The sequence below is a fragment of the Cygnus olor genome, chromosome 2 (genome assembly GCF_009769625.2).
Source record: "Cygnus olor isolate bCygOlo1 chromosome 2, bCygOlo1.pri.v2, whole genome shotgun sequence".
NCBI classification, from domain to species: Eukaryota; Metazoa; Chordata; class Aves; order Anseriformes; family Anatidae; genus Cygnus; species Cygnus olor.
This window is the reverse complement of record NC_049170.1, coordinates 45,510,160-45,532,770: the sequence shown is the minus strand read 5'-3', so window position 1 is coordinate 45,532,770 and position 22,611 is coordinate 45,510,160. Positions and strand designations below refer to the sequence as shown.

The following is a 22,611-nucleotide window of genomic DNA, read 5'->3' as shown; positions in this document are numbered from 1 at the left end:
TTTCCCCCAGTCAGCCTCTGGGGAATTAAGCCAATTAAACTGCAATCTGTCAAGCCTATTAGGCATCCCCTCCTTCCAATAAAAGCCCTTTTCTGAGTGGCATCAGCTGACTGGGGGAAAACTAAACAGGCAGGAGCAGCAGCAAGTTGTTTCTAACTGAATAATTGCAGTGTTTCATATTCTGATGCACTTTCAATAGGAGGTGATGATCTTTTCAGAAGCAAATACACTTCAGCTGAAACTAGAGAAGACTGATTTCAGCTTTTGCAATCAGATGTGGTAACACCTCTGAAGGTTAGGTTTTTTTCTTCCTTTTTTTTTTTTTCTCCTGATTACCTAAAAGATGCTGTAGCATAAGTCAGAAATTCTCTGCATCGTTTTGCTTGGAAAAGAAAACCAAGTGCCATGGCTGACACTCCCAGTGTGATGTTCCTGAAGAGGACACCTCTCCAATCAGCTGACGTTCTCCCAAGCACTTTCAAACGCAGAAAAGATCATGCTGATAGAACCAACTACTTCTTGCTTGGATTGATGCATAAAAACATACCTGCAGAGCTGCCCGGGAAGCCAGAAAGGCTATCACTCTCTATATGTCACCAGTCCTTTTATTTCACCTATGGAACTCCACACTCAGCTGAGACTTGAACCCTGTAGTTGCACTGTTCGTACCCCCACCAGCACAGGTCTAGAGCCTGTCTCCAAGCATTGATTTGCAGATCACCAGAGGCTGAGAATCAGCTTTTTCCCTGGTCCTCATGGTTAAACATGCCAACCTGAACATGGCTGGATTCCTTGCTCAGCGGCAGGTTTTAGTACATATTTTGTTAAAAATATGGCATTTTCCCCAACATGATGGATCAACAAAGTCATCTTTTAATCTTCCATCTGCCCATGGCAGGGGGTTGGAACGAGGTGATATTTAGGGTCCCTTCCAACCCAAACCATTCTGTGATTCTGTGATTATGTGTTTCTAAAATAAACTGTCTGAGCTCTGAGTCTCTGTATAAGCACTTGAACACTGTTGTGAAGCTTTTTTGTCCCCCTCCATTTTCTTCAGAGATGTTCTCAAAGTCAGGCCTACAAAATGATAGCCAAGCAGTCAATATCTCCCACTCTCCTATTTATATTTGCCAGTCCTTCACCTATGCCTTAGGAGATTCTATTAGCAAAGGTTTTATCACATCACTACATTAAAAATGCTCATTCAGTTCTACAACCACTGTACAGGATCCTGACGTGTAATTTCTAGTGGTGAACAAAATTCCTCCCTGAGGAAATGAGCTTAGTGGGTACTGCACAGAGCTACCCAACAGGCAAAGGCGCGCTCGGTGCAAGTCTTTCTGAGTCAAGCCACGCTTGTGATCACCTATCATGCACGCCCACACACATACTGATTGAAGAACTTAGTCAACGCTCCTCTTGGCGTATCAAAACCATAAAGCATATCAGACTCAAACCTCATCTGGCTCCTGGATTTAGCTCAATTACTTCCTTGCCACCTCAATTTCTTGCCTTCTCTCTCTATCCATGAGAGCATACACGTTTGTATAATTTTCTAACTTTCACTATTACAAACATCTCTACTCTGACTTCCCTCCCATCGTCATCCTTGTGCACTAAGTGCTCTCACAAGATAATAACTCAGTGCTTCTCTGGAGCTGTGTGGTGCATATGGGCTTACCTTTGGTGTTATGTCCCACTGGTTTGCCCTCTTGCCACTTCTCATTTTGTGTCAGCCACCAGTCACAGCTTGTTTTTTCACCTCTACACCCTTTGGAGATGCCTCTGCTGCCAAAGAGATACTCTGCTGGTGATCCAGCCTGGCTGGCAGCTCTGGGCAAAACCATAGCACAAAGCTTATACAACAAGAATAGCATCTCAGAGAACACTGCTTGCACATGGCACTTTTTCCAAAATTTTCCCTAATGAAGGAGTTTATATTTCATCAGCAACTATTTGCTGAAGAACACGAGCTTCACCATTACATTGACAAATCTTAAAACAATGGCATAATTCAAACAACCGATGTTCAGCCTGCTGACAGATCAAGGGCTTTATTCTGAATTGAGTTCAAATTCCTCATGGTGCCAATGCAATGAAAGGCACTCAGTCAGTTTATTAACATGAAAAGAATTATTTCTACTTCAGTATATCTTATTATCCCAGGAAGGGAATTCAGACAGTCTGCTCTATTATGTTTGATGGTTGATATTAAACTCATTAGACCCAGTTGTAAACTCGGACACTTTTAGCAATACTCAGATATAAAAGAAGGCCTCACACTGTGAGATCCCTTATTCATGTTTGATTTGCTGGGTAGGACAAGGAATATTGCCTCCTCTCCAGTGCTCCCCAGTGCCCTGTTCTGACTGGAATCAGATGACTGAAGGGATGTGCCCTGGCCATGACAGCTACGGGAAACATGAGTTCAGCCCTGCCAGTCCCATATGAATTTGCAAAGGCTAGCATATTTACGGTGCTGTTAGTTCTCAGATGACATAATTGCTGTTTTGTTTGAGATCTGTTATAAAGTTGATGGATACCCATAGGGATAGTAGGGACTCCTTACTTCTCTCTTCAGAAATGTGTCTCTTTTTCAGGGCTTCCTACCTGCTGAGGAGGTGAATTCATCCTTATATACTACATTAGGTTTGAGGTCTGCAGCTCTCTTCAAGGCATGCTGCCTTTTCCCCTCTTTGTCCTGTGCTCATTTGGAGTCTCTGCATGTCCCTTCGTACATCCCATTCCCAGAAACAGTTTGCTCAAATATCAGCCACAGCTCTTGGAAACAGTCATCTGGTGAGTCTGGGGGGGCTGCATGGCCCTTGTGGGGTGAAATGAAAGATCCCCTCCCACCCAACCCACCGCAGACAGACAAGTGTCACAACCAGCAGCAGTGACCGAGGAGTTGCTGCTCCACGTGGACAGCCAGCAACTGCTGCAGTGCTTGTGCAGGGAATGAAGAGAAGGAAAGAAAAGTGAAAAGTCACAAATCTGAGTGAGAGAGCTCTTTTAGAGAGTAAACGCCTGAAGCTCACGTCACCACCAAATGAGTTTTTGTCCTGCTTCCGCAATGGGTGTTGAAGCTAGTGGGTTTTAATGGACATTTAAAGGCCACATCCAGGGGCAACTGCACACAGCATTTGAGGGCATGGTGTACTTCTTTCAGGCTCCATCCCTGCAGGCTCATCAGTTCTTTCCCTGTTCCCACTGGGAGCACACATCTACCCCTCAGGACTGCTGTACTGGTTTCTGAAACAGAAGCCAGGATATTAGCAAATCCGCTGCTGACATACAGAGCATAATTGGAACCCCTCAGCCTAGCTGCTTGCTCATTAATAAAAACAGATTCATAATGTACCTGGCTCCTTCTGCCCGCTCCTCGTCTATAATTAGCTACTTGTGCGTAGGTGGCAGTAAATTGCTTCCAGTCTTCAGTGACTGTAACTCATAGCTGTGAGAAGGGTATGACAAAGGCACAAGGAATAGGGATAAATGGCTACAATAATGCAGGAAGTTATTACCACTAACCAGCAGCAATAACCCTTCACATCTCACCACTAACCAGCAGCAATAACCCTTCACATCTCAATCCTAGCTCCACCACTGTTTAGATAAGTCTCCTTTGCCTTGTTGGCATTGCAGACAGATATTACCAGCTGGGCGAGGCAGGCACCTTGCAGAGGTCCAGCAGGCTCCTTTTATACAAGTATCCGCAGTGCTGAAGTTTTACCCTTTGTGTCCACAGGAAAAAAAAAAAAAAAAGGAAAAAAAAAAGGAAAAAAAAAAGGAAGTGCTGGGCTGGCCCTGGACCAGTGGTGCTGGACAGCACAAACCTGCTCCGCCTGGCCCAGGGCTGTCAGGCAGAACTTCACCCTATCCTCACCCTGTGAAGTGGGTGCTTAAATCTTCGGTGCTCCTCCAGGATCACACTCTGCCTGAGGGGTGCCACCAGTCATGTTGTTGCCCATGCAACGTTCCACATTCCTGTCCCCATAGATCCAGGGAGAGGCCCAGAGAGCCACAAGAGGAGCTCTCGATGATCCACATCCTGCATCAAGGCGTTGGAGCAGCCAGGCCAGATGCAACTGTGGGCCCTGGGCAAGAGCTGACCTCTCTCACGCTCCTCTGTCACGGCTGAATTACAGCACAAGGAGTAGATTGAGAGGGCTCTCTGGAGGTCTCTTTTACTAGATTAAATGCCTGAAGTAAACCCAGCTCAGTATGGATTGCTTCCTGAGTTCTGAATTTAGCACAGTGAATTCCACATCTAGAAAAGAGCTTGTGCTGAGGTGAAGCAGATTTATGGACAAAATTGCCATACTGAGGGCTCGGCTGCTTACCACCTACAGATCGTCGCTAAGGATTAATGTTCCTCTCCCTGGAAAAGCCCTGTAGTTTTAAGGCACGTTTGCACACCTCTGTTTCTGCCAGAGGTTGTTTCTTCTGTTGTTTCAGGGGCTGAATACAGATGGAAGGCCCATGGGGGCTCCCAGAGTTCCCACAGGTGGAGAAGGGACCAAGATCCCTGCTTTGACCTAAGATCCGGCTGCTACTCATCCCTACCACCATGCACCTGAGATGTGATCCCAACAAGGAACTCCGTGTTTCTCCCAGTCAGTGGCTGTATGGGGAACAATTTCTCCCTGCTCTTGGGCAGCTTTAGTTGCACTGGTACTCCACACCATGGAGAAATAGGAATTTTCATGGTTGTGAGAACACCACTCATGATAATTCACGGGAATTGTTATTAAATCGACACTTCCTCAGGCTTTGCAAATCCCTGATTGTGTTGATGAAAAAAAAAAAAAAAAGGAAAGAAAGGAAGGTAGAAAGAAAGAAAAAAATGAGAAGTCATTTCTGTCTAGTCTTTTTGATTGCAACTGAATATACTGCAAGTGCAAAATGTGTCTCATTCTTTTTGGGAAATCAAAGCTCGTTTGATTGAAGCTCATTTTCACACAATCAGCTGATATAGTTCACACTTCAGACATGTTCACATTCCTTTTACTTTTCTAGAAAAAGACATCAGTCCTGAAGAAAAGTATCTTTCTCCAAAGTCATTTGCCCAGGCCTTTTGTTTCTTGCATCTTTTGCTGCCAACCTTTTGGTTTATAAGTTGAAAAACTGCATTTTCTTAGATGGTAATAATGATAGGACCTTTCTCTATTCTCTTCTGATTATTAATGCAGCAATAAAACAAGCATTTTGATGGCAAAGAGTTATATTCAGGTGCTGATGATACTAAAATACTGTAGATTTATTTTGTAAGAACAACGCTTAAATCATGCTTCCTCTTTTTAATACAACCTTTTTCTTTACTTGGCAAGAATTCTGAAAGCCTGTTCCTTCTTTTGGTAGCTGAAAACCCAGTCCTTTTCTAACCTGTCCCTCTGATGTTTGGCTTTGTGGAGTCTCTTCAGCCGGAACGATATTTTTGTCTTGCTGTGAAGTATTGCTTGATGCTTTGCTTTCATCCCCAGGAAGAATTCTTATTCATAATTATTTCAAACATTCAAAACTAATTTAAAATGAAGGCAACACTTGGAAAGGGTAGAGAAAAAGTTCAGCTCTTAAAAAAAGGAAAGGAAAGCAAGAGGAGGGGTTGTGACACTAATATAGTTCTGGTGCCTATTAATAAGTAGCTGTTAATAGACAAATAAAAAAATGCAACAATTGATCCAAAGTTTCTGAAAAATTATACCCATAAACTTTACACCTATCATCAGGAATGTACAGGCAGAATTTTCTGAAATATTGCAGGGACCTGGAAACAGCTGTGATGCCCAGTACACCAAACTCAACTCACAAGAAAGCTTCTTTGAGCCAAACAAATGCACAGATAAGAGGAGTTGGTTTTCTTTCTGTAAACATTGGAGCCCAACATATTTCATTAAGAGTTATGAGAAACTGAAGCAGAGATGAAGCAGGAAGAGAAGCTGTACCAGAGAGACCTGCCAGATTAGTGACTAGTGAAAAAACGTGTGATATGGAAAGAGAAGGAGACTATCAGAACGAATAGATATGGTTACAGACATCAACACCAGGCCAGAGTTTTCCTTTGGTTCAGGTTAAAGTACCCCGGAGGTGCACATTCCTCAGAGCTGAATGAAACAGAATCAAATGAAGGAGTGCCTGCTGGTTGCATGTCCCCCAAACACTTCATTTTCTGTCATCTCACTTTTGGGGACTTCTTTTTCCAGCTCATTTTCTGGAATTAAGAAGAAGAAGCTAATTACAGACGTACCTGCTAGCCTCCTTTAGGTACTGGGATGTCACTGTAAGGTCTCCCCACAGCCTTCTCTTCTCCAGGCTCAACAACCCCAACTCCCTCAGCCTGTCTTCGCAGGGGAGGAGCTGCAGCCCCCTGAGCATCCTTGGGGCCTTGCTCTGGACTCGTAATACTTCCATGTCCTTCTTGTGCTGGGGGCCCCAGGGCTGAACGCAGTGCTCCAGGTGGGGACATCTGAATGCCTGTTGCTTCAAAGCTAGGGCTTTTGAAGACCTACCTGATGAGCAAAAAGTCCCTGTACTGTGTTTCTCTCAGTACTGTGTACCTATGTTCCCAGCAGCACAACCTGGCAGCAGTGGGACTAGTCCACAAAGCTAACTACATGCTTAAATGTTTGATGGATTTAGGGCTTATTTTGTCTCCTTTCATTTGGGCCTTCCTACTGTCTCCTGCTCAAAGTAATACTTGCACATTCAATCTGATGGAAAATAATCTAAGCAGACATCAATAAGGACACAAAGCAACCTTTAAAAACCCCATTTGCACTGACCCGGTGATGTGAATTAGATTTTCCATACTTTAATAATTAACCCATATTTCATACAATATAACTTTAATTATCTCATTGATACAGAATAACCTATTATTCTACCAAATTAGGCTGAAAATAACTTAAATTTTTAACAATTGTAAAAATGTACTTTTTATCCAAAGAGGCAGCAAGCACACAGCAGTGTTGCTTTCTCTCATTACATTATTCTTGTGGTCTTTTCCACAAATGCCTGGGTGTCTCTTAGGTATTGCTTTTTAATCATCCACCCTCATTACATATAGTGTTTTCTCTTTTTTCATTTTACAGCACAAAGCCAGAAAGAAGGCAATTAAAATTCAATAATGGTGCAGTGCTTAGACACTCATTAAGTAGTCATTAGGTAGTCTGGAGACTCATTGTCTTCATGAGAGTTCGTTTTCTTGCTCTGGGTGAATCTCGTCAGCACACTGTTAGCTCAATACAGCAAGCACGTCATGAATGTGAATCCAGAAGGGTTTGTGAGCCTCCTGGCCCCACCACAAGTTCTCTGCTGCCTTTGGGACACTCACCCACCCTGGGACACCCACCCACCCACCCACTTCAGATGCTGCAAGCTCCTGGGCTACTCTTGGAGATGCCCAGGCCTGGAGCTGGGGCTGCCCTACTCCCTGGCTGGGGCTGGTGCACCCTGGCAGTGATTCCTGTCCTCCTCTCACAGTTGATCTAATGCCCACTTCCACATCCTCGCTTGAGTAACATCTCCCCCCTCCCAGAAACACTGCCCCCAGTTACCAAGACAGCTTGTAGAAGGATGTGCTTCTCGGCATGAGGAACTGGCAAAATCAGGTCACCAGGGAGTGAGGAGCACTCACTGTCAGCATCGGGAGCCAAGCTCCTGCCAAAAGAGCATTCAAAACAAGCAGACTCCATTTTGAGGTGGGAAAATCTTGCTGGCAGAGAGAGGATGGTGACAGCATGCCGCTGATTGTCAGATGCGCAAAGGCATCAATAAAATAATGCTCGCTCTCAAAAACTGTGTTACAACATGAGAGGAGCAGCCTCTCTCAATAATAGGGACTGCCCCTGGACAAGAAATAACAGCTTCTGTTCTCCAGACTCTGAGCATCTTGAGTTTTCTTTGCTTTCTGTCCTTGAGGAGAGAGGACAAAACGAGCCAGCTCACGCTAGGGAGGCTCCACAGCAGCTTTATGGAGGAGTTCACTGGAGCTCACAGAGAGCAGCGGGAACAAGCTCCAATGCATTATTTAAGACTAGCCTCACTCTGCTGACCCTTGTTAGATGTGGATCAATATAGCGGCCTCTGCCAGAGGCTGCAATATGAAAAAAAAATTAAAATAAAATTCACATTAGAGATGCTGAGGGAAAATAATACAGCCCAAGGGACTATCCACATGCAACGGCACAATAAGACAATCCCTGAGGGGTCAACAGGGAGCAATTGAAGGATCAGTGTGATCCAGATTCCCAGCTTGTTTGTCACACCTAGTCACCTATGGTGCATAAGGCTCTGGCACAGAATCACTTTGTCGATAGTCTGTCACCTAAACACTTGCTTGCACAAGCCACAGAGTCGTATTTCATGAAATAACAGATTTCCTTATTAAAACTTATTTCACCTCTCACTAAACATTGCACTGTTCCTAAACCTTGCCTTCCCATGACACTACAAATAGCTGCTGCTAGCTGGCACCATATCAGGTGCAGAGCAAGCACAACACGTCTCTGTAGGCTGCTTTTTACATTTTACTGCACATACTCAAGCTACTTCTCTGTGCCATCCTCTATTCACCTTCTTGCTTACTGCTTCAGCTGTGAGGTCTCTGAGACGGGGGTTACCTTGGGGCTGTTTTGTACAGCGCCTGGTCCAGTCAGTCATCACTGGCTGGAGTTTGCTGCAGTGCCTTTGTACAAGTAACACACAGGTAGAAGCATTTATACACAAGTTTTGATGTTCGGAAAAAGGCTGGTGTTACACCCAACCACAAGAATGACAAGAAGGGAGACCTAGGCAACTATTGGCTGGTGATCAACCTCACCGCGGTCCTGCTAAGATCAGGGAACCCAAGATCCATTTCCAGACATGCACAGGCCAAGATGGCAATCAGGGATAGCATAAATTTACCCAGGACAAAATATGTTTGACCCATCTTCTATGGCGAGACAGCTGGCTATGTGGCAGAAGGGAGGAAGGTGGGTGTTATACACTCTGACTTTAATAAGACTTTATTCTCTGTCAGTGTTGTTTATTTGGACACTGCAGTGATACAGAATGGATGAATGGACACTTAAGTGAGTTTAAAATTGCCAGTCTCAAAGCATAGCAGTCAGCGGCAACCAGTAGCAAGTGGATTGACCCAGGGTTTGACCCAGGGGTTCAACATCTTGTCAGCAACTTCAATAATGACACAGATAAACTCAGCAAATTAGATGTTGACCCAAGAATTCAACATCTTGTCAGCAACTTCAGTAATGCGACTGATAAACTCAGCAAATCTGTGGATGATACTAAATCAGAGGAAGTGGATGAGAAGACAAATGGCAGGACTTCAGTCCTTTCCTTGTCAAACCTGAGGACTGAGCCACCAGAAATGTCATGAAGTTCAACAGAAGAATGCAGAGTACCTGCACTTGGGGGAATAACCCCATGATCTGTCTGAGCAGCACATCTGCAATGGAGGATTTACAACTTGTAGTGGCTGCTAGATTGAGTATAAGATAGAAAATCCATTCTCTTTATCATTCTCAAGTGACACAAATTAGGAGGAACGTGTCCACTAGATGGAGTGGAGTATATTCATAACTCAGGTCAGCTGAAGCAGCATGTGGAATAGCGTCCAGGTTTTGGACCACTTAACCTCCCTCCTCCAAAATAACACAGTATTGGGAAGAGACTGACTAAAGGGTTTTCAGTTTATGATGTGGTGTGAGCAAGTTACAAACAAAATATGAGATCACTTGATTTCATATGAAAATATGAAATCACTTGATGTAGGCATGTCTACATGCCTATTGCTCCTGTCTCCAAATTAATCTCCTGCATTTCTTCTCCTACATAATAAATTATTTCAGATAACACTGGTCACACCTACAGTGCACCAAAAGGTCAGTCTTAGAAGTAGCTGTAAGCATACTTTGCTGTCTCTTTTTTTCACTTATGTGTTTGCTCAATGCTCAATTACTCCAGTTTAATGTGGACTTGTAGAGCTCTGGCCATGCCAGGTGCAGGTTTGTGGTCTGGTCCTGAATGCACCTCTGAGCTGGTCATCACAAAGCAGTACCCACAGAGCCACGTCCTGTAGGAAGGATGGTCCTTTCCTGCAGACAGGATTTTCAGACACCGGAAACCTCTGACAATTCATCTTATAGAAAGATGCCTTCTGGGGCCTAGTAAGGGATTATTTGGCAAGCCAGCCACCTCTAAGAAAGGACTTCTTGCTTACTGTGACAAGTATAATTAGTCTGTCTCCTAATCCAGCTGTGGACAAGATGTTGACAACTCTACTTTTATGAAAAAACTCAAATGTTCTTTTTGCTTTATAGTCCAAGCACTCTTTTACCAGGCTCAAGGCCCCAAACCATTAAATAATTATTCACCTCACTTCCTTTGTTTGCAATACCTCCGCATCAAGTAATACAGATTGTAGCATCTTTAGGAGAGTCAATAAAAAAGCAGGGAGGTTGCCTGATGCTTCTGAAGCTTTTGGTAAAAATATGTAGGTCAAATGGGACCTTTTATGAAGCCCTATCCACAGCAATCTAATGTCTTTAAATTTATTTTCTCACATTTACTTCCAGCTGCTCTTTTGTTGCTTCTTTATTACTGAAGATCCATGATACTAACCATCCTGTTCTTTCGATATGTCTACTGCTAAATACCAACAGTGGGATTTTGCTGGAAGTCAATTTGCTTTTATTTCATATACATTTTCATGTATGAAATGCATTTCATGTATAAAAGACAGGGATTCAGTCTTTTCTTCATCATAAGCCCTTTTCCCCAGCAAGCAGAATAAACCTGTAAATTAAAATGTATCTTATAGAAGATCTGATCTTTTAGGAAGAGGGTGCTTTATTTTTTTTCCCTTTTTTTCTTTCTCTTTTTCTGTTTCTTTCTTTCTCTCTTTCTTTCTTCCTTTCTTTCTTCCTTTCTTCCCTTTCTTCCTTATTTTTTTTTCTTTCTTCCTTTCTTTCTTCCTTTCTTTCTTTTATGGTGATTTGTTGCATTTGCCTAATAAATCCCAATATAACATGATGAATTTGATTTATTTCTACCCTTCCAACAATGTTTTATTAGGTTAGAAAAGGACTCTGCACTTCCATCTTTGTACATGGACTTGTTTGTAGAAGAGTGAGGCCTGCTTACAGCCTGATTCAGCAAGACCATTGCTTAATGGACTTTGTGATGCAGTAGTCATTTTGTCTGCTCCCGCTTTCTTGAGACCTTTTGCATTTCTAAGGACTTACTGATCTCTAAGGACTGAGTTCCATACTTCTTTTGTTAATTCAAAATTCACTACTCTCTTTATAGTACACTTGATTACAGAAAAATAATTAAACTAATAACCATATACAGAGATTATCAGCATGGCATCAAATGCACCTTCACTAAGCTCAACAGACTCAGTCTATCTGGCAGTGTGGCACCAATCTCTCTACACCAAGATGTATAAATTGTTCTGTGTCACAATATTTGTCTCACATGCCCATCTCTGCAAGCTTGGGGATAGCATGCAAAATCTCCACTGATGGCTACTTACTGTGCAGCTGCATAAGTTCAGGAGAATACTCAAAGGTCTTTAAACACCACTAAAAGCAACCCAAAACCCAGCTACAGAACAGGGTTAATAAACTGCAGAATTGAGTTGAACTCCTCACGTATATACTCTCCCCAGGATACCAAAGACAGAATGACAGAAGACATTCGATGAGTTTTATAAAGTTTTAGAGGGGATAGACCTCATTGTCCCTGAGAACTGGTCGTGACCTGGGTTATGCAATTTCAGGGCTCTTTGGAAAGCCCAACAATTTGCTGAGAACTTTGGAGCAGATGCAATCTGCAAAGGCCTGGAGTTATTGGAAGATAAGAGTAGTTTTGCCATTTTTTCAATTCCGTGATTACTTTATGTATGCTTACATCTTGATTCAAGATTTTGCTTCTGTTTTCTAGACTTGTACTGTTAGCAATTGTAGAAGTGCCCAGATTCTCAGGACTGAAATCTTTTGTTTTCAAGGGAATAAAGAAACCATTTAGAAAATAACACAAAGAAAACATTTTCAAAGGGACTTCAAGACTGTTTTCAAGTGTGCTTATAATTATTATGTAGGACATTTTTCACAAACACATTGCTAATTCTGCTACAAAAATATACAGTCGCAGGCATGCTATTCAAAACACTCCATAATGTATTCAGCAGACAGTTTGTGCTCTTCGTAAGCAACAAATTATGAAAATCCCTAAAAATAAAACATAGCCCAAACCATGTTATGTCCTTGAATCGAGATAGCTTTGATCTGTGAGCAAGCCCTGGATTAGAGACAAAGGCATATAATGCCACCTAGTGCTTTTTGAAAGTGACCCTCAATTTAAACAGGGATGCAAGAATCTCTGTCAAACCCATGGGATTTATTACTATGCTTTTGCTACAGCTCAAAGACAAAAAGCCCCCTGCTGAGTTTAACATGCATACCATGTTGCATAATTGTCATATGATTGACAGGGGAAAAACAAACAAACAAAAACAACACCAAAACCTAAACACAGCTTGAAGCATATAACTAGTAAAGCAGTAACCTCCAGATTCTCACATAATTTGAAGGTCATATCCTGCAGGGAGAATAAAGCAACTGAGTAACCGTAAAAGATGTTATGATTCCTTCCTTGTGTGCAACAAGCAAATATACTGCTCATCAGAGAGCAACCACTTCCCTGAGGGTAATCTGCATGGCTAAACCATGCTTTCCAGGCTTTAAAGGTTGCCCTTTAATGACCTCCCTGGTGCCTGACTGCTCCAGAGAGCTCGACCCATTCCTGTGCAGTTCTTTTTTCTTGCATGCTCCAGGAATGATGAGGTATTGCTCCAGTCTGATGCGGTATTGCTCATTAATAAATAGCAACTGATTGCTTACAGAGTTTGTTTTTTGAATTTTTTTTGATAAATTGGTCTGAATCGTAGCCAGAGGTAAATGCAATAGTCAAGGCTGTATCATGCTGAGACTATTCCCACCATATGCCACTTACTTTTTGCTTTTTGAACTGTTTAGTTCCTGGAATATCCAAGCACTCGTCTTCTTTTTTTTAAGTGTCCTTAAATGACATTGTGTGTAAAAAACATGGAACCAAGTACACAGACACAACATTGAGAAGGACAAAAACTGAAGCCTGACTGAGAATCTGTGCTTCAGACTGCCTCTCCCGTGGGATCTGAACCACCACATGGAATTAAAATAAGTCTCCCTACCTCAGTGAACGTCATGTTGGATTTCAGCCTCCAGTTTGTTACACCATGTATTCCCAACAGAAGCTGAAGTCAGATGTGTCAGGATCTTCCGTTACTTTGGTTGGAAGTATAGTGCCACATCTTCCTTAGCTGGGCATGTCCTTTGATTCTGCTGCTTGTGTTGCTGCTGAGATAGATTAAGGTGACCACTTGCCTTTCCCTTTGAGTCTTTTAAAGCACATCAAAAAGATGGATCAGTACTACTGCTTAATTTACTATCAATCCCACTATCCTTAGTTGTAACCCAAGTCAAGCAGCAACATTTTTTGATATTTACATTATGAATTTACATTCATTTATTTGATTCAGTCCCTGAGTACTTGAGAGTTGTGGCACAAAAGCAGAAAACACAGGTAATGGCTAGATGTCTGAAATAAACTTGGTCCACAATTCACTTGAGATTCTTCTATGTCATACCAATTTATTTTCTGTTAGTGTTTTACGTAGATGGACGAAGGAGCTCAGAATGCAAAATAAAGAAGGAACAGGGAGAAGGAAATAATCAGGTATCAGAGCATGATATATACTTGAAATCAGCAAATGTATGATGCATAGGATGAAAGGAATATAAATGCTATGAAAAACAAACAAAAAAACAATGTCCACCTGCAAGCCAAAAAAATAGTTTATTGTTCCATCTGTGTACAGTGAATTTGATCTAAAACTCTCAGAATCCACAATAAGGATTCCTAGCTACCACAGTCATCTACAGCTCAGGCCTCGTGTCTCTGTCTATATACACATAAACATATATGATGATGTGGCCAAACACCTTTCTGTCTCTATGCATATACACACCTATCTCTATGTAGATGAATATGCATATATGTATATAATTATACATGCATGCTTGTATCTGTACAGTTCATTTGGAAGGCACATGGATTAAATGCAGTCTTTTGAACAATGAATGATAAGACAATTTCTGGCTGAGTATCCCAATGCATAGATATGTGTGTTCAAGGGTAAGTCTGCCGAAGTACAAAAAAGATGTGCTTAAATGCCATGACGACCGGTTAGCACCGTAATCAACAGCAGCTGGAGTCTAATCCTGCACCGTTTCCATCACAGGCAGCTTCACCAGTGACTGAGTGCAGGATTAAGCCTGGCCAGTGCCCAGGAGAATAGCTTTCTTAATGCTGTTAGTGGTGAAAAGGGGATGTTGACAACTGTGAATCCCCCACTCCACTGCCACAAACTGTTTTTCTTCCCGCCCCTGCAAATGATACTATATTTACCCACTTCTCACTGTACAGACTGGACTCCCCAAGAGTTTGCCCACCTGTTTGTGTACTGAGTTACCCTCAGTAGTTTCCTCCAAACACCTCTAGGATTTGCTTGCTGGCCTGAAGAAGGCAGCTCACCACTTTTAGTCCTCCTTTCTGCTTCCCGCACTGTTACTGACAAACATTTTACAGCTGAAGATGTGCTTCCGAATCCTGTAGCTGCTCCTCAAAGTAGAGAAGCTGATCCACCTCAAAGCAATCACTTGCTCTAGAAACCATTTTCTCCAGGTATCTCCTGATCTCCTCCTCTCTGGCTTTTTGCTGTCTTGCTTGCTTCAGATAGGTGTACACTTTCTCAAATACCTCTGCTCCCAGCTTCTGGATGGCAGATCTAAGAATAAATATTACACAAAGGTCAAGTCAAAGTTATCTCAATTATATATTAATACAAGCAATTGCTATAACTTATTTTTTTAAATATTGTGGCTACTTTTGATTAAAATCTTATAAGGATACACCTTATTTGTCTGACAGTACAAGAAATTCAAATTTCCTGTGCATTTTCTCTATGGCTGTGTTATACAAATAGCCCAGGAGTAAAAACCTGGCCATAGTAAGTCATGGGACATGCAGACATCATCACTGCTAAAAATCAAAACCATTTTCACACCAAATCTGACATAGTGTTTTATCCACAGCAAGTCCAGTATACAGCCATATATTATTGCCTCTGTATTTCATCAAAACCAAGAGAAGCAACCCTATTCAGCCATAAACCAGCAGCCTTTCATGAGAACAAACACATTTCAGAATTCATTGCTTTATTTTAGCTTCTATCTAATAACAAGCAACCTGTTGTACCAGATCAGCATGAGCTAACTGACTTTTCTGTCTTTTCCTACAGCACTATCCTTTTATCAGTAGACAGGTCTGTAATTCAGTGACAAAGAGTACACTCACAGGAACTTAATGTTGATTTATAAAGATTCAGTTGAAAACTGCAAGACAATGAACAGAACTTGTTTTTCTAAAGGCAAACATCTTTAAATTCGTATGTCACAAGGCCTGAGTAATGTAAAACATTCCAATCAGTGGTGGGTTCATAATATTTTGATGAAAATAACGGAGTAATTTTCCTTCAGTATATGAGAAAGTCTCTTTGCATAAGTCTGCCACAGGAACTGTGTTCACTTCCCTGTTTAAACAAACCTGCTTTGTCACAAGCACACCAAGCCAGTTTTCCTCCAGTTTCCTGCTGGATCTCAATGGTGCCAATCCATACAATGTCCACGGCAGGACTGGGACCCTAAAGGGCATCAAGCAAGAGGGTTTGATGGCAAACGTGCTGTGCAGTGCTATACAGACCTTATGGTGCTTATCTGGAAGAATTTATAGAATATAGCTGGTGAGAGAATTTTGGGGTAAAGGGATTTCAAAAACAGCTCCTTGAGTGTGATTTATCAAAGAAATTCAAGGGTGTGAGCCAATTACTGGATGCAATGGTACCACAATGCAGTGTAACGCTGACAGACAAATGGCATGGCTGGCTGTGCAGCCTTATCCGTGTTTTTTTCTTTTACTGATTTTTTGTGTTAGGACAGTTGAGATTTGATTTTCTTTTAGTGTCGAACTTGCATGTTCCAGAGGTAATGATGCCCTTCACTTAGTCAGGAAGTGAGTTGGACTAACTGGGATCTCCTTACGGAGACATCAGCAATTTGTATTGAAAAACATCTTGTTTTGGTTAGGTAAAGTTCTGGTAAGCAGCCTTTCCTCCCACCAGCATTTTGCTAGAGTTTCAAGAGCATTTGGGTGGTGCAATCATTTCTTTTTCAGGAAATCTATTGTGGCATGGAGACCTCTTCAGTAAAGCTTCTTAGTGTAGCTAACAATGTTTCTCTGAAAAATGACTCTTACCTACAAAAAAAACAAAACAAACAACAACAAGAAAAACTGACGATATCTGTGACTCTAATGCTGTAGTGCATTTTTCAAGGATTAAACATACTGTGTCTCTAGCATGTGAAAACATTTGATGCCTTAGCACTTTGCTTCGTGGAAATTCTTTTAGACAAAACGGAGTTACTAGGAAATTCGCTGTATAGTTTTATAACATTTCAGCCTGAATATTTGTGCTTATGTTCCCCTTCCACTGACTTTCTGTTACATGCTGTTTTCTATAAATTTAGACTATGATAAACTGGGAGGATGGACCCCAGAGTTGTCCCAGGATGGGAACTGTCACGTTTATCATCCCAGCAGTGAGCTACCTAGTATTTATAAGGGATTAGCAAGGCTCCTGAAAAATCCTAACATTAAGAACAGTAGGACCGCAGCTGATAAAATATACCCAATACATTTTCTTTCCTGAAAGAGAGCCTTGACGACTGCTCTGATCTCACAAGGAGGAAGCACTTCTCCTCACATCCCGCCTGCTGTCACTGTTTTGCAGCTTGGTCATACCCAGCTGTAGTTCACCTTTCGTCTATACACTATATATACGTCCTGCTGGCTCCTGACAGGTTGGAAACTGGCAGCAGAGGCAGCTGAGACCCAGTGTAAGAAGCCACGGGGCTGGACTGGACTCTCCGCAAGTTCAAATGTGACTCAGTCCTGCTTCTCATAACTAGAAAATGACTTTTTTTCTTTTTTTTTTTTTTTCTTTTTTTCTCCCAATATTTCTGTCTAGGGAAAAACACAAACTGCTGAAAGTGATCAATTGCCAGAGTCTGGCAACTTAAGGGTTAGATTAGTACAGAAAGCTAAATAGGGATTTGTTTGTCAAATAACATACATTTCTTCATCAAAACTCAACATAAATATTATATTTCTCTTCAATGGTTAAAAATCAATACCTGAGAAGCAACCTTGAAACAACTACTGTTTCATTAGTGCCTTTACTGACCCCCCTCCCTCCCTCCTAAACAAATACATTTTTTGTCAGTCCTTTCTATTTAAAAATGAAAAATTAAGCAAACACATACCTCGGGAGTATTTCTTTGGTTAATAAATGTGACCTGCAGACTGGAATCTTTTCAGTTTAGCTTGGCAGAACATGCAAGTTAGCTAATCCGTATAATTGCTGATACAATAAAATTAGGGAAAAAGTATTCATAGGTTGAAAATTAAGGGGTAGGTAACAAAAATTATAACCTCCTTTTACAAAAGAACACATCAGACTCTATTTGGGCTTGAAAGCTGCATTAATGTGAGTCTGCTACCACATAATACATTTTCTGCGATGGGGACAGAAAAGCAGAAGCTAAGACAGTAAATTTTAAAGAGACATTACTGACTAAATCTTTTAGTATACCAGTGGGGGGTGGAGGAGTAAGTGACTTCCTAGAAAGCAAGGTTTGTCCATTACAGCCCTGATCCTGTGCTAGTGGTTATTTTTCCATCCATGTTAAGACCTACAGAGGCATAATTATGGATTTTTCGCTACCCTCCTATTCATAGTTCCTATTTCACAGAAGGTATGGAACACCTGCATTTACACTTCTGAAATAACTAAAAGCCTTACTTCTGAATGCATCGTGAGAACCAGTACAGAGATCCCACATTTTCTGATTATCTGGTATTTACTCTTGTTATAGCTCACACACCTACAAACTCACTATCTTCCCCCCAAAATGAGCCATGATCCCTTTCTCAGTGCAGATACACAAGCTAAGGGGATACTCGACATCTGGGGTTGCATTACTCAGACAAGTTTTGTTGGCCAGAACCCCATCCCACACTGTCCTAAATTGCTTTTCACTATGCTGAAATCAAAGCAGTTACATCAGCCTCTACCATCCAAGGAGCTGGTCCAGGACGATAAGTTACTACGTGCTTAAATGTGGTATCTCGGATATCTCCTCAGGTATCTCCTTGTGCAAACGAGCTCATGAGCAACTTTCGTGTTGCTTCACTGAGTCACAAAGACATACATATACCAAGGGATTCTTTGCTGGCATTTGAGCCCTGCAGTTCCTAACTTTCAGGCACCTCATTCCTGCAATAGCATTCACAGCTCTGTGGCTGAACCCTAAGCTCCCTGTACAATGCAGACACCCCGGAAAAGTATCCATGCAAAACATCAGCCCACCACAACTGAAGAAAGGGAAACATCAAATCTGATGCCTGTCTGGCTTTAGTAAAGTTTGGAAGCACCTCTCCCCATGCAGGACTTGCAGCAATTTGACATGATCACTTAGGTACCCACTTGTTCCCTTTTATCCCTGGTTAGAGGTTTCACCCAGAGACCTAGAAACCTGGCAGTAGCAGTACCATAATCACCAGTGGTACTGGGGAAAGAAGGACTCTCCTTCACCCTCATTTTGATTTGTATAAAAGTAGGTGGGCCAGAAAAGAATGAGGAAGGATAACTCTGGACAGGCTGAGAACCAGGGACAACACTGGAGGTGTGTGCAAATGTTATTTGCATGAAACAGTCCCTGGATAAAACAGTGCAAGCAGGCCTTGGAGTCTTTCAGTCCTTGGGACTGAAATCCAGGTTACCACGTGTAAGTGAGTGCCCTGTGTGTCTGCTTTCTCACTGCAAATGGCAAGAAATTCAACAGTGAGCCCAGCTTCCCTCACTCCTCCTGTCTGCAGAGGGCAGCCCTAATGCTCCAGGCAGAGGTGCAACAGGGCTGGGGACTTCCGTAGCGTGGAGGCACGCTCTGACCACCTGCCTACTGGCTGGTGATAGCAGATATTGCCAGACTCCACACTGTCATCCCTGGAAGCTGTGCTTTGGAATAAAAAGCCTCATGCTGCCAGCTTCTGTTCAGCACAAAACCTAAGCCTAGAGAAAATTAACTAGAACAAGGCTCAAAGGCCACAAAGGCAGACAGATATCTGATTTGTGGCTAATGATACGGTTTTGGCATGAGATTAGCAGTTGGTTCTATCAAGGATAAGGTGCTTCTGAGCATGTGAGAAGCAGTATCAATATCAGCTAAATCATAGGTACTTAGTGCTTTGACTCACTGCCAGTGTTAGAGGGGAGCTAAATAGGAGCCTTCAGAACTGCAATTTTGTACTCAGGGTGTCTAACTGTGCCTAAAAATGTGCCAAGTCATTTAGTAGATCTGGGCTCAAGTGAATTTATCAGGATATCTGGTGATTTCCTACACATCAGTGCAAAATTACTAAAATTTGACAATATAATAATGTTGTGTTCTCAACTGGCTGATGAAGTTGTAAATCTTTCCCTGGGTGAACAAAGAATTTTCTATTATCCCATGGGCCTTTATTTTGACTATACTGCTACTAGCTATGTATTAATGTTTCTTTTCTGGTCTGGAGATCAATTACAATACACTTACCTTTATGCACCACCGACAAAAGCCACAAAACAAGATTAATGCTTGAGTTTGCACTCTTCCATGTGCGTTAGCAGCTGGGTTAAACTCTCTCAACAGTTTGTCATTGCCTGCCTTAAAGGATAACTATGACACAAATCAGCAGCTAAGGGGGTTTTCAGCTTCTCACTTGAGAATGTCATTCAGCATGATAGCAACTATCATTTAAAACTGTTCTGCTCTCCCTCTTCTATCCCCAGAGGGAAGGAGCACTTTTCACAGAGCGTTTTCGCCAGTGCTTCAGGGAGTGGTGGTGTGGGTTATTCCTGGGAGCATGGAGGCTTGACAGTTGCTGAGCCACCACATTCTGCACAAGTCACAACTGAGCACACCAGAGAGATACCATGGAAGTCCCCCTGGATCAGACATCAGCAATAGCATACCATCTCTCCTATAGCAGACAACTAACATGCAGCTCCTAAGTCAACAACAGTAAAATTATTTGTTTATTAATCCTCACAGCTACCTCAATATCAACCTTAAAAAAAAAAAAGCTTTCTGGACATGGAATATCTGTCCAAGTGGGCATTCATTTATCCTTTCAGATGTTGTTTGCATCCTACTCTGACAAGCATATTGTAAAGTAGGAGGCAAATCTATTGTGATTAGGGCTCATGGGGCATAAAAGCCTGTGCAGAGATCTTTGAAATAATAATTTCAGCAGACTTCACTAAATTCTCCCTAAGTCAAATGTACTCTCATGGAGTCCAGCAGTGTTATTTAGGATTCCCACCAATACATCCAATTCTGACTTGTCCCTGAACATGCTTTCTAAACATTCATTTATTAACCTTATATTTCTATTTACAACAGAGTGTAATCTTGCCACTTTGCAGCTAAACATTAGCAACATGAACCTTGGTGAAAATGATTGTTATATTTATCTCCTGAAACAACTTTCTGAAAAACAATCAGGAAATTACATCTTTGATCTCATAAAAAATACTGTTTTCTAACTGTACTAGAAAATCTTAAGAGTATCTGCTACAGCATCTCGTGGTTCAGTAAATAGGTTTAACTCAATTACAACACAAAAGGTCTTTGTTCTCTCAAGTTATCTTCTCTTCATTCAGTATATTGACATTACTGACTGAATCACTACAGCTTCTCTGGAACTTGAAAGAAACTGTCCTGGGTTCAAAACTTCATTTGCAGCAAAGATTGTTGGTTGCTCTGTAAAGACCCCTGGAGACCTGCAAATAGAGGTGCATTATAAGCTCCATGATTTATTTTTTAGGAATTTACTTCTAAAGGTAGGGTACTTTCTAGTTCTAGCTGACATATGTTTGGTCTTGGGAATGTGACAAGTATAGCAAAGTCTAAGAAAAGTGCATATTAGAATTAAAAAAAAAAAAAGGAAAGAATTATTTTATAAAAAGGTAGTAAAATAAAATCTGAATTGTTAAGATTAGCCCCTACCTTCCACCTTCAAGCCTCAATGGACTTTGACTTTCATCGTATTACTGCTGAATGAAAATTTCTTCACTTGAAGGCACAACGATAATTTTCATAATTCATCCTTAATTACTTCATAATTCCTGAATTAAAGCATCTTAATTTGATTGCAAACAAAACTCTCTGATGTCCTACTTCAAAGACTTGCAAAATCTAAAGCATATTTAGGACATGTTTTCCCATGAGATAAGAAGAATCTTATTATTTAAAGCTGCAGACACAGCTGAAGAAATATCAACAATAATATTCTCCATGCATTTCATTTTCTGAGATAAATGAATTTGTAAAATAGTAATTGAAGTTAACACCAGCTCTTGGAAGAACTGTGAATTAGAATTTAGAGCTGTTAGTTGAATACTAACTACTGAAATCAGAATAAAGTTTGTGAGAAGGGGAAATTGGTTTTGCTTTGTACTTTATGCACAATACCTAAGCCAAAACCCCCAAGAAACTTACCCAATGAATTAATTTACACTGAGCATTTAAATCTTCATTGAATATGAACGACTGAACAAGTGGAATACTATCATAGGCCAATTACTTAGGGATAAAACTTTTCTTCTGGGACAAACTGGTGGAAATTATGGGCCAAATCCTCACTGATCTAAAATAGACTTCATGACTCAGTGGGAGATAGCAGGAATTTCAGCAGAGTATTTCTCTCCCTCTGGAGCTGTGTGCCTAATCAATTTCCCAAAGGAAAGAAAACCAACAACAACAACAAAACAATACACAACAACACATGGTGTCTTACATTTCTCTGAAAAAAAGGCTTTGATTTTTCAGTGAAACAAGAAGCAAAAAAAGTAAATTTCATGACGAATAAAGAAGTACTCTATGAGCCTATTCAAACTGTTTCAGCATTTCCCATTTTCCGTGCCAATCCTGTTCTCAGTGGGTAAATATACAAAATTATCTTAAACAATATCCTGTTTTTCACCAGCATCACGACATCCAAAGAGTCTCTGGCAGAGCCACACAAGTCAATTAGTACTTCATATTAGAGAGAAAAGAAGAAGAATTTCCAACAATGGACAATAGACCTATGATTTTCAGAAAGGCCTTGGAAGGTTTATGCATTCAACTTCCTCCAGCTCTCCATCAGGACAAGACAAGCTCTGTAAACCTATTGAGATATTTAAAGAGGCAGATAGAGGTCTAGTCCCTTTTTTTCCCCTCACAAATAATAAATATATGATGCCTAAGCACTTTTCAAAACAGGACCCTGGTTATTTCTCTGTCTCAAATCTCTTGGAAAATCAAATAATACTGCATCTAACTGCCTGGAAATATGTCT

The 22,611-nt window shown here is 41.4% G+C and overlaps 1 protein-coding gene across 5 annotated transcripts in view; it reads right to left on the bottom strand.

Annotated features, from left to right (window-relative positions):
• Positions 1-13,679: 13,679 nt before the first annotated feature.
• Positions 13,680-22,611, bottom strand: part of NEK11 (NIMA related kinase 11) — a 103,617-nt gene continuing 94,685 nt past the window's right edge. For 2 of the 5 annotated variants that reach the window (XM_040548410.1, XM_040548412.1), the window contains exon 16: positions 13,908-14,899. In XM_040548410.1, coding sequence (XP_040404344.1) covers positions 14,695-14,899 — 205 coding nt within the window. In that variant the 3' untranslated portion in view covers positions 13,908-14,694. Of the gene's footprint in view, positions 14,900-20,790; positions 21,053-22,611 lie in introns of those variants that run through there. The other 3 variants (XM_040548411.1, XM_040548414.1, XM_040548413.1) reach the window with 3 other exon arrangements.